The 16,513-nt window shown below is 48.9% G+C and overlaps 1 protein-coding gene across 1 annotated transcript in view; it reads right to left on the bottom strand.

The window, feature by feature from the left end:
* NALF2 (NALCN channel auxiliary factor 2) overlaps positions 1–16,464 on the bottom strand; it is a 28,798-nt gene extending 12,334 nt beyond the window's left edge. Inside the window, exon 1 of the mRNA XM_040467850.1 lies at positions 15,126–16,464. Within this exon, the coding sequence (XP_040323784.1) occupies positions 15,126–15,986 (861 nt within the window). The 5' untranslated portion in view covers positions 15,987–16,464. The remainder of the gene's footprint in view (positions 1–15,125) is intronic.
* Between the last annotated feature and the right edge of the window lie 49 nt (positions 16,465–16,513).

Genomic DNA, 16,513 nt, shown 5'->3' with positions numbered 1-16,513 from the left:
TCGTGCAATGATCACTTTCTGAACGTCTTCTGACTATCTGGCGCTGTGATGGGGGGGAGGGGCTACAGATGATGAAGATAAGATTGCTATCTTTAAGAAGAAGGAGAGACAACAATGTGAATCAATCATTATAAGTCACTGTGATAAGTAAGTAGTATGTGCTTGGTACAGTGTTAGCATAGAGGGAGGAGTGATCAACTGTTTTGAATGCTGGGGACATGAAAACATCTCCATGTGGGAGAGGCTTGAATTGGGGCTTGGAAAAAATTAGTAGAAGTTCACTAGGTGGAATAGGGCAGGGATAAGTGTATTTCAAGCAAAGGAATCAGTAGGTATAAAGGTCTGGAGGTGTGAAATAGTGCTGGGTTCAGACACTGTAGGTAGTTTAGCATAATTAGAGGCTGCAAAGGGAGATGTAATAGGAGGTGAGGCTGCAGAGGAAGGCCATGCCCATATTATGATATGTTCCGGATGCTGAGGAGGATGTGGACTTCATCTTATAGGGAACTGAAAGCTTTTAATGAGTTTTAAATAATTGCTTTTTAAAAGATCACTTATCATCACTTCTGTGGCTAACTTTACAGACTGTGTCTGAAAGTATGGATGATGGAGTGTAGGCATCAAGACTGAAGGTAGGGAGACCAGTTAGGAAACTATTGCAATAATCTTAGTGAGAGATGATGGGGACCTCAACTAAGGCAGTAGCAGCACAATTAAGAAGTGGAGAGAAGGGGTGGATGAGAAGAGATGTCAAGGAGGTAGAACCAACAAGATAACTTATGGGGGTAGGGAATGAGGGAGAGGGAGGGGTCCAGGATGACTACCAGGTTTCTGGCTTTAGTGTCAGGATGAATAGTAGTTTCTTTCATTAAAGAAGGGAAATCAGGAGGAGAGGTAGATTTGGGGGTGCAAAAGATGAATTAAGTTTTTGGCCATAATGGAGCACCTGGGTGGCTTAGTTGGTTAAGCAACCAACTGTGGCTTGGGTCATGATCTCATGGTTCATGAGTTCAAGCCCTGCATTAGAGGGCTGTCATCTCTGCTGTCAGCACAGAGCCTGCTTCATATTCTCTGTCTCCCTCTCTCTCTCTCAAAAATAAATAAAACAATCATTTAAAAAAATAAATATAAAAAAAAAAGTTTTTGGCCATATTGACTTTGAAGTATATGTGGGTCAGGTAGGTATAAATGTCCAGGAGCCAGTTGGATATAATGGTCTGAGCTCAGAAGGAAGATCTGGGCTAGAGACAAATCACCAAGGGATAGGGTTAATCATTAGAAACATGGTAGGACTGTACTTTCCCCCACCCTTTGAAGATAAGCATGACCATATGACTTACTTTGACCAATGAAATGTGAGTTGAAGTCACATGGATCATTTTTGGGGAGAAGCTCTAAGAGTTGGTATATGATTTGCCATTCTCTTCCCTCTGCTGTTGACTATGGAAACAGTATTGAGAAGCTCCTGTCCTCCACTAGCCTGGGTCTCTTGGTGACTATCATGAGCAGATGATCCCTGATGACCTGTTTCAGACATGTAGGGTGAGCAAGAAATAACTGTTGTGCTAAGCCTCAGCTGTTTAGGAGTTGTGTGTTATCACAGCATAATGTAGCTCACCCTGACTGATAAAGCAATAGTGAAAGCCAAAGAAGTGGATGCTATTGCTTAGGGAGAGTGAGCACAGAGAGAAAAGAACCAACAGTGGATCCCTGGAAATCACTAACATTTAAGGGGAAGGTGGAGGAAGAGAATCTGATGAAGATAGGGGAGTAGCTTAAAAGATTAGAGGAGAAACAGAAGAGAGTGGCTCTTTTTTTTCTGAAAATTAGGGGAGGAGAGAGTTTCCAAGATGAAGGAGTGGTCAGCAGATAAGGATTCAGACAGAAACATGCTGGCAGTCCCATCATGGTGAGAGCAGTTTCAGGGGATCACTGGGGGCAGAAACCAGACTGAAGCCAATTTAAAAGGGAATGTGAAGGAAGAAAAATGGAGATAGCTATGTGTAGACTACTCTTCTAAGAAGCAAATACTCCCGGTTTTTTCAATTATTTCATAGGATGTGGTTTCTAGTTCTCTCTTCTATCCTGGTTCTTCATATTCAGATGAGTTCCTATTTTTCTGTGTCCCTTGCAACTGAACCCAATACCCAAATAGAGTTTATCAACACAAATAGAAGTATCAGCCCTCCTGACCTGGAAGCTCTGTTTCTGTTAATGCAGACTAAAACCACATTTGCTCTCCGGAGGACTGTGAATCCAAATTCACTGTGTGAATTCAAATTCAGCTGAGAGAGATGGAAAGAGATAGGCCTGCCTGGAGTGTGGGATCAAAGACATAGCCTAGATCAAAGTCCCTGAAAGGAGCCCAAGCCTTCTGGTAAGACATCTGTATACATTAAATCCTTGAAACTGTAGGCTACCTGAGGACAGGGATTTTATCTTAATTATCTGTGCTTACAGTGTTTTACAGCTCTGATGGGGAAATTGGAGATGCATTAGCAAAAAGTCCTAGAAAACTAAGCAAATAGAAAAAAAAGGCAAATATTAACTCCAAGAAAACAAGTTGACCAAGGAAGAAAATGTAATCCAGTATTCTACATGACTCAGCTGTGAACAATATTTATAGTCCTAATGATGTAAAAAAGGAATACTCGTAAAGTCAGAAGTTGTGATATGCCAATATTGGATGTATGAAGGGAGGGGAAGTAGGTGTACACATACAGTGCTGCTGATAGCAAGAGAGCAAATCTGCCTCTAATAAAGTCAATAGATATTTAAAACAGAAAAAAATCAAGAAATAGCATTGGCATGCCATTTTGAACTGTGGGGGTAAATATCAGAAAAAACAGCTAAGAGATTTGAAAATATTTAAGTCTAAAGAGTGAGGCTCTAGGGTTGAGCAGAAGGCTTCTGTTTTAATTTTAAGCATTGAGATCCATATTTAGCATTTAAAAGACAAATTATACATATCTTTCATACACATATACACACACTGATATTTAAAACAGAAAAGTCAAGAAATAGCAGAACTGGCATATCACTAGAAATGTAGAGATAAATATTAGAAGAAAAAGGTAAGAGAATTTCTGTAACACTCATTCTGAAGAATGAGTATACATATGTAGCTTATACAGGTTTCTTAACAATAAAACAAAAATCTCCAAGACTTAACCTGACCAACCTCACCAGACTCAGGCCCAAAGCCCCAGGTCCTGTACTACCCAGTCCTGGGTCATCTACTCCATTACCACTGCCTGGGCCATGAGGTTGGGCCATGTAAGCTTAACAGGCCAACAGAACTAATGAGTGGTCCTATAGCCAAAGAGAGGAACTAATGTGAGAGGAAAGGAGCTTTGGGGGTTTCTGTGCCCAATGGCTATGCAGGCCACCACAGGAATGTTGCCAGTGTGACAGTGACAGCTGTTGCTTCCTTTGAGCTGCACACAGACATATGCAGCATAAAATCCCACTGCCCCCTCCCAGGCACAGGTGTTTGCCACACACTGCTAGTCCTGGGCCCAGGCCCAGAAAGCAATCTCTAGCCTTCTGCAGGGATCATTGTGAAACCAGCTTCCTGACCCTGCCTTCTTCATTCCCCAAATGCAGTACCTTGATAGACAGATGAGAGGCTGAGGAGAACAGAGACCTGATAAAAGAATCTGTCAGCTGTGTTTGGTCTCTAGGGATGAGGTGAATCAAGGCGTTGGAGTCCTTCCATCTCTGCCTCTTTCTTCCTCAACCTAAGCATGTCTTTGTGCCCTCACTTCTAGAATCTCTCCAGTTGCCTTCTGGCTCCTAACCTCCCACTCCCATGCCAGACACTTCACCTGCTCCCAAATTACCTTTCCCATCTCTTAAGCAGTCCATCTTGGTGTTGTCAATCTCAATTGGGTATTAAACAGTCATTTGGATTAAACACATCTAATTAAGGTAAGAATAATAACTAGCTGCCATTTATTAAGTGCTTGCTATATGTCAGGCTCTGTTCTAAGCAACTGACATTTATTAACTCCTTGAATCCTCACAACTACCCCCTGAGGTGGAGACATATTTACAGGTGAAATAGGAAGGACCAGAGAGTGTACATAACTTGCCAAAGGTCACACAGTGAATAATAATAATGGTGGCTACCATTTCATGAGCATTTTCCATCTCATAGGCACTGTAGTCTTAAGAGGTTAGCATGTTGTAGGTCAGTTAAGCATCACAATGACCCTGTTTCCTAATTTCAAGTGTGAAGAAAGTGAGGTTCTAAGAGAGTGAAAGAAAATGTTCAAGATCTCAGCAATTATTTTATGGAGAAGACAGATTTCAAAGCCAGATTTACCTGGACTTTAGTGCCCAAGCTCTTATATCCTGTATTGCCCCTTGGCTGGTACCTCTCCATTTCACTATTACAATTAAAATAATTAGCTGGTTACTTAAATCTTTTTGATAGAATTTCAGGTCAAGTTGGGGAAAGATCTCTAGGACTGGATGTGAGAGTGATTTTCCAAAGTCAGTGTATTTAGGGGCACCTGGGTGGCTAAGTCGGTTAAGCCACTGACTTCAGCTCAGGTCATGATCTTGCAGTTCATGAGTTCGAGCCCCACATCGGGCTCTGTGCTGACAGCTCACAGCCTTGGGCCAGCTTTGGATTCTGTGTCTCCCTCTCTGTCTGTCCTTTCCCTGCTTGCACTGTCTCTCTCTCTCTCTCTCTCTCTCTCAAAAAATAAATAAACATTAAAAACATTTTAAAAATTTGAAAAAAATTAAAGTCAGTGTATGCAGCCCATTTCTTGTATGAATAAGGTTTTCTTTGTAAGGGGATGTGAAGGGAAGAATGTTTGGGTACTAGGGGCTACAAATGAACATTTCCACTCTCCCATCAAAGCACTCCCTTCCCACTTTCCTCTAAACACACACACAAACACACAAATTAGGAGATGGAGATGTTGAGAAGAAGCAACTACTGCTTTGTTTCATCCAAACCCACCAGCTTCCTACCCACAGCTGAAGGCTCACTATTTCTGCTTTAATCTTTGGCAGCAGGTGAAGGGAAGGCTGTCTCCTTGTAGAAAGGTTTTCTTGGCTATGGACACTAGCTGTCCTGTCATGGGTCCTATCATTTAGGGGCTTCTGGAACAGTTTTGCCTTGGAAGATTCCAATGCAAGAGTCCATTCCTTCAGAAAGGCCTCAGGGCACTCTACCTAATCTCTCCTACCCAGGTTGCCCCATAAATGTTCTTCACTGCAAAGCCTTTGCTTAAGTCAGATGGAGAGTTAGCTAAAGCTAGGTTCAGACTCTGGCTCTGCCAGTACTAGCTTTGTGAACTTGGACAAGTCACCTGCAAGGAGGCAGGGACTCAGCCACTAATTTGCTATGTGGCTATGAGCAAAGTACTTTCCCTCTCTGGGCCTTAGTTTGGATCCAAGATGATGATCCCTAGGGAGGCAGCATGTATGAGGAGAAGACAGGGTCAAACATCTTTAAACTCAGTCCTGAAGTCAAATCCCAGGTCTGCTCTTACCAGTTATGAAACCTCAAGCAAGTGACTTAAATTCCCTGATCTACATTTTCCTCACCTGCAAAATGGAGATAATAAAAGCACCTATCCTTACCTTTCTATAAATTATGTTGGCAAGGCAACTAGCACAAAGCTTTACCTATAGTTTAATTGTACTGGCACAGATTGGGCAGTACCATTGCCTTCTGGCAATCAAATCCCTGGATTTGACTTGGATTCAAATCCCAGCTCCAACTCTTACTAGCTGAATGACCTTGAGCTAGTTTACTTAACCTCTCTGAACCTGTCTTCTCCTATGTAAAACAGGGATACATATTTTTGCACTTCCCAAGGTAGATGTAAGAATTAAGGGCCTGGGATAGTTCTTTTCTTTCCATTCCCTCCTTTCAGCTCTAAGATTGAAATAACAAATGAAAAAAACAACTGACACAAATGTGATCAGAAAAAGGTTAAAACCATTCATACATATAAAAGAGTACATATAAATCAATAAAAGAAACACACAAGATATAAACAGACAATTCACAAAATGGGCAATACAAATGGCCTACAAAGAAGAAAAACAAATTTTTGACCTAAGGAATGCAAATTAAAAGCCAATGCTCTGCCATTTTTTCAACCCCAACTTAGTAAAGCTTTAAAAATATGATACTCAATACTGGAAAAGGGTGGTAAATTAGTCCCACACTTGTGGCAAGGATATAAACTAGATATGGATATAACCCTTCTGGAAAGAAATTGGTAAGACAGAAATTTTGTATGTCAAGAGCCTTGAAAAGAGTAGGACTCTTTGATTGTGTTAGACTAGTCCCAAATGTTCATCCTGCAGAATTAATGTTTATGCTCCCATTTGTATGCAAAACAAAGGAAAGAAAAAGTCATTTGGTGTGCAAATGTTTATGTAAGCTCAGAGAGAGGGGCAGAAGGATACACACGGAATTGTTAACATCAATGACCTCAGGGCATAAACCTCTATTGTTAGATTTGGTCCATGAGTATGCATTATTTTGTGATTTAAGAAACTCAGCAAAGTAGAGAAATAAAGAAATGATTGACATAGCATTTATTAAAAAAAGGAATCATAGATCTGACAGAGATTTGTGAACAAAGATATTCATCACAGCATTAATTGTAATAGTAAAAGTTGGAAGTAAAGTAAATATCTCACAATAGGAGCCTAGTTAAATAAGTTGCACTATATTCCTGTGATAGAATATTGTACACTCATCAAGAATGATGTTTTCTAATATTTAATTACATGGAAAGATACTTGGCATAACTTTAACAGTAACTTTAAAAGAGCAGGGTGAACAACTATGATTTCAACTATGTAAAAATAGATACTTCTATCTATTAGGATGGCTATTCTCAAAAAATGGAAAATAATAGGTGCTGGGAAGGATGTGGAGAAATTAGAATCTTTGTGCACGGCTGAGAAGAATGTAAAATGGTGCAGGTGCTGTGGAAAACAGTGTGGTGATTCCTCAAAAAGGTAAATATAGAATTATGTGATCCAACAGGTCCACATCTAGGTATATACCCCAAAGAATTGCAAGCAAGGATTCAAACAGATACTTGTACACCAATGTTCTTAACAACATTAGTCACAGTAGCCAAAAGATGAAAGGAAATGAAAACATATGTCCACACAAACACTTGTCCATGAATGTCCATGGCAGCTTTATTCATAATTACCCAAAGGTGGAAACAACCCAAGTACTCACAGACATGAATGGATAAACAAAATAAGGTATATCCAGAGAATAAAATATTACTTGACTATAAAAAAGAATGACACATGCTACAACATGGATGAACCTTGAAAACATTATGTTAAATGAAATAAGCCAGACACAAAAGGACAAATAGTGTATGATTCCACGTAGATGAGGTACTGAGAATAGTCAAATTCACAGAGCCAGAACATAGGATAGAGGTTACTGGGGGCTGGGGAAGGGAGGTATGGAAAGTTATTGTTTAATGGCTATAGAGTTTCTGCTTAGGAGAATAAAAATGTTTTAGAAATGGGTAGTGGTGATCATTGTACAACATTGAAAATGTAATTAATGTCACTGGATTGTACACTTAAAAGTGGTTAATATGGTAAATTTTATCTTATGTATATTTTACTATAATGGAAAAACTAAAAAAATATATATGCCAGAAAAAGACCTATTAGGAGGAGATACACTATAACATTAAGAGTGTCTCTGGGTCCTTTTACCTATTGTACTTCTATTTTCAAAATTTCTCAAAGAGCATGTCTTTGGTAATTGGAAAAAGGGGTATTTTTGCAAGACTCTGAGTCTATAATTCTGGAAGCTTCACTTGGTGTTAGAAGTTCTAGTTGAGTTTAACCCTAAGCAGATACATTCACCTTTTACAGATCTGCCAGGTGGCCATGCTATCTGCTGAAAACCAAATAAGAAGACAGGAAACAATGGTAACCCCCACCACCACTACATGTCTCTCTGCAGCAGCACTTGGTGAGTTGGCACTTCCTTCTACTCCCCCAGAGAAGCCTAGCCATCCCAGGCCAGGGCTCACCAAAACACTGGCAAGGGAACTAGGTGTCCAAAGCTCAGGACAGGCGTCATCAGGCTCTGGGGTGACAAGGTCTCACTGTTTCCCCTACCAGCTCTCCCAGCAGGTGCTGGGTGGGGCTCAGGCCTGCACCAGGCCTGTTGTGGAGGACCTTCTCCCCTCCTGCACTGGTTGGTCTTTCTAGTGGGTGAGGCTGAGAATGTAGGGAATACCTTCCCTCCAGGCAAGGGGAGCCCAGTGCTTCCCACCTCTTTTGTAGAGCCCACGGAAAAAGAAGGCAGCAAACACTTCCCTTCCTGGCACCCATCCTCTGTCACTATCCCAAGAGGGTACTGGTGATTGTTGCTGGGTCCCAAGGACAAGAGACTGGGGTACCAAGCCAAGAGGATTTTGGTGGATCCCCACTTTGCATTTGAGCGACTCCAGGGGACCCCAAGCTGCCAAGAGGCCTTGTTGGACTTCCTCTGAGGTCAGTGTGGCTTTGCAGCCCAGACTCTCAGTAGCCAGCTGGGCATTGTTTCTGACAGCTGAAGGACACCATTAACATTTTCTTTATACTTGTGTGCTCTGGGGAAAGAACAGACAGACCTGATTATGTATCCCAGTCCCCCCACCTTTGGGCTGTGTGGCATGGGTGGGTCACTTCCCTTCACTGAGCCTCAGTTGTCTCATTTGTAAAGTAGGGATAATGATAGTACCCACCTGCTAGGATGACTGTCAGGATTTAAATGTGTTTATGGACACCTATAAAGCCCCTGTAATCTCCCAGGCACTCAAAAGCCCCCTTTCCCTTTCTTATCACTTTCTGCTTTGGCACCAGTCTGCCTAGCCTTCTAGCCCAGAGACTTGTGGCTCAGGTTCCAGCTCCCTTCTCCAGAATCCATTTGAGCAGGAGCTTTGGTCCTGGCAGCCCCTATTAGTCTGTAGTAACTCCTTCCCTCCCCAGGGCCAGCTGCAGCTTGCCTGTGCCCCTGCTCTCCCCTCTAAGCACCTACCTGGCTCAAGGTGTCAAAAATTCAGGCTGTTCTGAACCCCCTCTTATGCCTAGAGAGAAAAGTCTGATCCCACATGCCTAGCCACCGGCATAAGCTTTGGTGTACGTGCCTCTAATCACAGGAACACAACATACCCATTCTCCCGAGACCTCCCGGGTCAGCATTGGAGAATGGTGCTTCTGGAAGCCCATATTTGTCTAGACCCCATCAGAAGGTGCCCCTGGCTTTCTAGCAAACACCTGCAGCTGGGATGTGCATGAAACTGAGACAAGAGCTGAGGTGGGGGTGGAAGGCACGTTTGATGCCCAGTCTGCCTGGGCAGACAGCAGGTAAACAGCCTCAGAGGGTGGGAACACAAAAGAACTGCCCTGAGGGAGAAGATTTTCTAGGGCAAACTCCCACCCTTGAGCCTGAGATGTCCTCCTACATACCCACCTACACACGGAGGGGTGGGTGTGTCCTTTCCCTGAGGTACCAATGCCTAGGGAGGAGACGACAGGCACCTGTATGACTTAGAAGCATCCTCTCAGGCTAGTGATGTGTTCTGAGGTCCATGACCCTCCTTTATCCTCAGTCCCGCCCACCGTCTTCCCTTTCCTCACCCCACCTCCACTGTGTTCAGCAGACTTTTCCAGCAGACCATGAGACTAGGTGGGAGGCTGCTGGGCTCCCTTCCTCCACCTAGCTCCCCCCACCCCCACCTTCAGGAGATACCAGCAAATCCTTCCTGGAGGTTCCCGTTGCTATGGTGACTATAGTAGTCAGGCACCAGCATGTGGGAAGGATGGGAAGTATCCATGAAGAAGATTGTGTGTCCATGTGAGTGTGTGTCTAAGTGTGTGTGCATGTCACACATACACATGTCTACCCTGAGCAGGGAGCAGGAAGGCAGGGAGGACATGAAAGCAGAAAGGGAGAGGAGGAGGGAGGGAGAGGACAGAAGAGGGGGCCAGAAGATGGAAGGGGGTGCAGGAGAGCGGATGGGGATAAGGGAGGTGAAGTGTGAATGGGGTGTGAGAGATGCAAGGGGTGAGGGGGCATGGAGGTTATCAAGGGAAAGAGGTACAGTGCAGGGTGGCAGGAGGGAGTGGTTAGGGCAAGGAGCCAGAGAGGGGAAGAACATGGGGTAAAAGTTGGGAGGGGTGTGTGGTAGAGGTGGGTGATGAGGGGAGTGGGGTGGGAGGGGAGATGGGGTGAGGGGATGGACGTAACTGCTGGGAGAAGTGGGGGTTGGATGAGTGTAGGTGTAGGGGTAGGGATAAGAAAGTGAGGTGTGGGTGCAGCTTGTGAATGCTCTGGCATGATCTTCTAAGAGATTGGAAAGGTTGTGTGGCCATTGGTATGTGGGTTGGGTGTGGGCTAAAATTTGAGAAGAATGTGGGGGTGGGGGTAGGTCAGGATGGGGGTGAAGGGGTCTGGAGAGGTGTGGGCAGCATGAGGTCACTTTCCTACTCCCACGTCGAATCCACTATATCCCTGTCTGAGCTATGCACATTGCCTCTTCTCTGGCCCTTCTCTTCCCAGAAGCCCAATGCTCACATTCCTGGGCAATGAGCTTCTGTGGATTTAGAGACTCCTCCCCAGCGGAGGCTTTCCCATGGTTCCCAGGAGGCCCCTTCTTAACTGTCTCTCCCTCCCCCCACCCCCAGCACGGACCAGGGATTCCTCTCTGCCTTCAAGAACCCTGGGTCAGGGAGGCCGACTGTGGGGCACTCCTAACATGTAACCTCGAGTGACAACAGGGACCACTGGCCAACTTGGGGCATCTGCTCTTTGCCCAGTGACCTGAGCTCTCTGCTCTCAGTATCAGTGTCAGCCCAGGAGTCCTGCTTGGCAGGAAAGCTGTGGCAGGTGGGAGGAGAAAGGAAGGCAGTGAGGCAGAAACAGCTGCCAGCCAGAGTGGAGGAAGAGCAAGGCCCCAACGGTTATGGGCAGAAGGCAAGGTGCTGGCTCTGGCAGTCCCCTCCTCTGTGTGTCAGGCCCCTCTCTCTGGCCCTTCCCATCCGAGGCTCCTGTTCAGGGAGCAGGCTCTGCTCACGGGCCTAAACTCTGGACTGATACAGACCTCAGAGGTCACCTGTCCAACTCCCCCCATAATCTGGAGTTAGAGTCATCTCCATGGCATTTCTGCCAGGAGTCTGCCTGAATCAGGCCAGACATTTACTGGGAGCAGGAGCTCATTTCCTTCGAAGGCAGTCTGTTCCCTCTTTGGAAGGAAAAAAGCTGTTAACTGGGCAACTCTGATGTGCCAGGCCTAGGTACTGTGCAGACTTCTCATTAATGATGACCTCACAGGGCTGTTATGATGAATTCACTCCATTTTATAGATGAGATGAGTGAGGCTCAGAGAGTTGAAGTCCCTAGCTCAAGGTCACACAGGTAATAAATAAAAGAGCTGAGTTGGAACCCAGGACTTTCTCACTACAAAGTCCCTGGCGGGGGGGTTGGGGGGGGTGCTAAGCAGGACATGCCTCCTTTGCACCGTGACGGCTCTTCTGAGGTTGGAAGTCAGAGCCCATATCCTCCCGAGTCTCCTTTTCGCCTGTTGAAACAGCTGCTTCAACTCTGTCCAGGAGAACTCAGGTTCCAGCCCCCTCCCGACCTGCTCAGTGTGAGATCCAGAATGAAACACACACAGTCTGCCAGGTGGGTTCAAGCCTATCCAGAATAGAGTAGAACTATCACATCCTTCCTTGGCACCAACCTTTACTTATGTGGCCCTATGGCTTGTAAGAGAGCTAATTGTCCTCTTGGGATTCTTTCCCTTCTTGGATGAGAATTATGAAAGAAGAAGCCAGGGTTTTGTTTTCATTTCCACCACTCCCCGTAGTCGCAACGTCCTGAATTTTGAGTAGGAAAGGGGCAGAGGTGGGGGAAAAGGCAATCAGCAGCAGGCAGCGGCCTGGCAGGGTTGGGACGGGGGAGACCTATGGGGGAGTGAGGTGGCTGTCCAGTAACCACGGGAAGGGCTGGGAGTGAGGGCCAAGGGGAGGGGGAGCTAAGAGCTTAGGGGGAGGGTGTGTGCACAAGGAGATGAGGGAGGGGTGGAGCACCGGCCTGGGGTTGGGAGAGGTCAGGGTGGGGGTGGGCAGCGGCCTGCCTAAGTTAACATCCCCTACTGTGCGAGAGGAAGTCAGTCGCACATTAAGGAAATGTTGCAGCTGGTACTAAATTGGGAGGTGTCACAGGCAGCAGTGAGGACAGGTATGATTCGTGGGGGCCTGCATGGCCCAAAACAGGGGCAGAATGTTGCCGAAAAAGAGAACAGGGTTTCTGGGGCTGCCCCGGAAAGATCTGAGACACTCAGGACAGGGCCCCAGGAATGGGGCGGTTACCTGGCCCTGGACCAGGGGTTCCAAGCTTGGTTTCCAGAAGTAGAGGAAGCCTCTTCACCCTGGCCTGGGCTACAGGCTCTCTACCCAGGAGAAGCTTTGAGGATGGGGCATCATCTCCAAAGGATCCCCTTTGGGGCAGGGGCTGGACAGGAGGGCTTGGAGCCTAGGGGCAGGCTTGGGAATCGGCAAAAAGGACTGGGATAGAGGTGGAATGGTGGGGTGAAGAGAGAGGGGCTGCAGGTAGGAGCAGAGCAGGGCTGCCTTCTCCCTCAGTGCCCATAATGCAGCTGCAATCCAGAGTCCTGGAGGCCTAGGCCTCAGCTGAGGGAGACAGCGCTGAAGACGAGGGGGAAAGACTAGGATAAAGCTGGCACTGCCCTTCTCCCAGCACAGCTGGCAGCAGGAGAGCAGGCAGAGTTCACCTGAGAGGGAGAGCAAGAGAGTGACAGTGACAAGGAGATAAAGGAGAGCAGGGAGGGCTTCAGCCAAGGGGAACCTGATGGGAGGCTACGGCAAAAGCATGCCTGTGCTCCTCTGCAGAACATGCAGGTTGGAGGCTTGGCACTCCTACGCATCAGCTAAGTGACCTCACACAAACTGCTGGATTCCCCCTGCACCTCAGTTTCCTCATCTGTGAAATGGGGATAATGGTGCTGGTATTGCCATCCTCCTGGGCAGTTGTGATCTCATAATATATGCGGGAGAGGGTAAAACCCTAAGCACAACATCAATGTCAGATGTTACATTATTATTACAAAACACTATCAGCTATCTCTTCCCACTTAAATCTCACAAAAGACTGAGAATGTAGGCAGAGTGAGGATTAGGGTCCCCATTTTACACATGAGGAAATGGAAGCTCAGAGAAGTGAAGTGACATGCCCAAGGTCACACTGCTAACAAGTGGCGGAGGTGATAAGGCCTCCTGAATCCAGGACATCCTTTCTCCTACATCAAACTGCTTGGTAAAAATAAGTAATATGAGGGATCATTATTTAGTGTGGCATCAGACAGAGCTTGAAGGCAACTATAATATGGGAAAAATAAACCCATGGGAAAGTTGTGGTGTGGTCTCTCAGGCATCCTGGTGACAGAAGAGAAGAAAAATGATTGGGGCCATGGGATTAGAGGGAGGGCCACAAAGATAGACATCCTTTATTATTCTGTCTGCTAGTGGACCACATCCCTCTGCTCTCACCGAGTGTATATCTGTTACTGACATCGAGGGTGTGTGTCTGTCTACATGACAAAACGTGTCCTTCTTCATGTGACAGTTCTTCCGCCTGTGTGTCTCTGACATCGTGGGGAGACACGCCTGTGGGGGACACGGTGTCTGCTTCTATGGCACTGTTTGTGGGTGCGACAATCTCTATATCTCTGTATGACTTTGCCTGGGGTGGTGGTGGTGGTGTATGGAAGTGTGTGTTTGTCTATCTGTCTGTACACCTTTAAGAAGTGGAATATCTCATTTGGTAGTGTGAGTGAGGCAGTGAGTCAGCTGAGGCAGAGGGAGGCGGGAGGGAGACTGCTAGGTTACGAGAACAGGAAAAAGGAGGAGAAAGTGAAGTCAGGAGCAAGGAGCTGCCCCTTTTCTCCCCAATCCCCTGCCCAATCCTTAAGAAGCTTACGAAGAGCATGGAACCCTGAAGAAGTCCATGGGGGTCACATTTCATGGAAAGGGGGCACTTTCTGCCCCTCCCCAAGGCCTCAGAGGGAGACAAGTGAGGATAGGAGTCACTGTCTCCCTCTCCAGCTCTCAGCCCCTAGCTCCAGGAAGAGTGAGGCCACCACCCCACCTGGTCTCCTCCTCACTTGACCCTTTGACCTTGCTGCTCTCTTCTCTCCCCAAGGCAGGCCACCTGGCCAGGCTGAGCAAACAGGGCAGTAGCACCACATCCCAAAATGCTTACAGCCGCCATGCACCTCTTGTCCAGAATGACCCTGCTGAGGGTCAAGAAGTTTCTCCATACCCAGCTCTGCCCTAGGCAGGCCCATTCTGCTGCGGCCTCCCCTCTCCTCTGGATGCCTGTTCCTAGCAGCCAGACAGCCAGCTTCCCCTCCACTGCTACCCCAGTGTACTGGGAAGGCACTAGGAGTTTTGTAATGCACCAGCCTCCAGTGGCCTTCCCACAAGCTGCTGTGCCCTGTTCCCAACTCCTTTTATCAGGGACAAGGACCTGGCAGATTCCCTCCTTGGGACAAGACAGGCAACCCTGGGCTCCACCTCAGGTCATATAAGGTCAATAGAGCCTGGTGCCCCACCAGCAGGAATGCCTCTCCTCTCACCCATTGGCAGGGGCCAGAGGGTGAGGTTTAGGTTGGCAAATATTTCTCCTTCCACTTTTGGCCTTCCCCCTGCACCAGTCAGTCCCAGGACACTCGATTCCGGCCGAGGTAAGGAAGGGGACACCACTGGCTGAGAATGAAGACTGGGGAGCCAGATCCCTCTTTCCACCCCTTTGTCCGTGACCCCTCCCTCCTCATGCGGGGGCGGGGCACCAGGAAGCCCCAGTCCGAAGGTGCCCAAACCCGGAATTAATAGAAGTTGGCCAGGTGGTTAACTGACCTGAATCCCTGAGGCCCCTTCTCTGGGGAGGGTCCCAAGGTAGCATTCTTAGTGCTCTACTGTGAACGGTGGGGGTGATGGGAAGAGGTGAAGGCGGAGACCTCCTTTTTTCTCCGGGTCCCACCGCCACCGCTCCCGCCGCCGAGGTAGGTGGTGTGCCCGCGGACGCCAGTCCCTACCTTACAGCCTTTCGTGCAGGACCGGATTGAGTACTCTTCTGCCTGTAAGTATTTATGCAGCACGAGGTCGAACTCGTCATATTTTTCCTGAGCATGTCGGTCGAGCCGCTGGTACGCCTCGATACAGTTGCTACACACCTCCCAGGCCCCGGAGCCCGGGCTGGCCACCACGGCCAGAAGGTCCCCCAGCAGGGTGTCCAGGCTGCAGTCCAGGCTGTCGGGGCGGTCCATGCCCAGCAGCAAGTCCCAGACCGTGTAGGTGTCGCAAAAGGAGAGAGTGAAGTTCCGAAAGTGGCCTTTGAGCAAGTTTTTTTTGGCGGAGGGGAACTCGGCCGGGGCACGGGAAGGGGAGTCAGGGGGCCGCAGTGGGGGGGCTGGAGTAGTCGGTTCAAAAAGTCTCTGCAAAGATTGCAATTTGGTGCAAGCTGCGTCCAGCCCCGTGGGCTCTGGGACGCCACCGCAGTCCGGCCTGGGACCGGCAGCGGGGGCAGCTTTGGTCAGGTTGCTGTATTGGGGGCCGCAAGTGCCCGGGGATGCGCTGGACTCGCCGGGCGGCGGCGGCCGCAGGGGCAGCACCGCGCGAGGAGGCATCGGCTGCCGCTCCCGGCCGGTCCCCCAGGGCGGCCGCATGGCGCTGCTCAGCTCCCTGGCCCGGGGCCGGGCCCCCGCGCACAGCCACAGATGGTCAGCGAGCAGCACGGTGAAGAAGAGCAGGGACGCCAGGGACAGTCGCCATCGCTGCGCCCGCTCAGAGTCAGCGCAAGGTTTGTCGCTTGGCCTGGGAGCCCAGCAGCAGCAGCAGCAGCAGATAGTCAGCGCGGCGGCGTCTTTCCCGGGCCACATCCAAGCGCCCCTGAACATATTTCAGGGGGGTCCGGGCTGGAGGGATCAGGTAGGCGCGAGGCCGGACGGCCGTCACTGGCGGGCGAGCGGGCTGCGCGCCGCTTCGCGCTCCTTGGCGCCGTCCAGGCTCTACCTCGGGGGTTGCATGGTGAGGCAGGCCACCGGCCCGGGTCCCCGCTCAAGGCCAGAGTCGCGGGGTGCTCTCGTGCCGTCCCCGCGCTCCTCCCGCGCTCCCTCGCTCGCAGTCTGGGCGCCGCCGCCCGGCCCGCTAGGCACTGCCCGGTGTCCCGGCGGGGGGCGGTGCGGGGCACTGGGGCGGTGGCGGCTGCGGCGGCGGCGCCGCACTCCTCATAGTGTCGGGCCCCTCAGCTGCCCTCGGCTCCGCGCCACTCCGCTCCGCGCCACTCCACTCCGCGCCGGCGGCCGCCCGACTCGCACTCTGTTCTGGCCGTCTCGGCTCAGCGCAGCTCTGCGCCCCTCAGCGCCGCCGTGCGGGCCCAGCCACCGCGCTCCGCTCGCTCGCCCCGCGCCGCGCCGCGCCGCGC

The sequence above is a fragment of the Herpailurus yagouaroundi genome, unplaced genomic scaffold (genome assembly GCF_014898765.1).
Source record: "Herpailurus yagouaroundi ecotype Mexico unplaced genomic scaffold, PumYag 67569, whole genome shotgun sequence".
NCBI lineage: Eukaryota > Metazoa > Chordata > Mammalia > Carnivora > Felidae > Herpailurus > Herpailurus yagouaroundi.
This window is presented reverse-complemented; position numbering and strand designations above follow the sequence as displayed.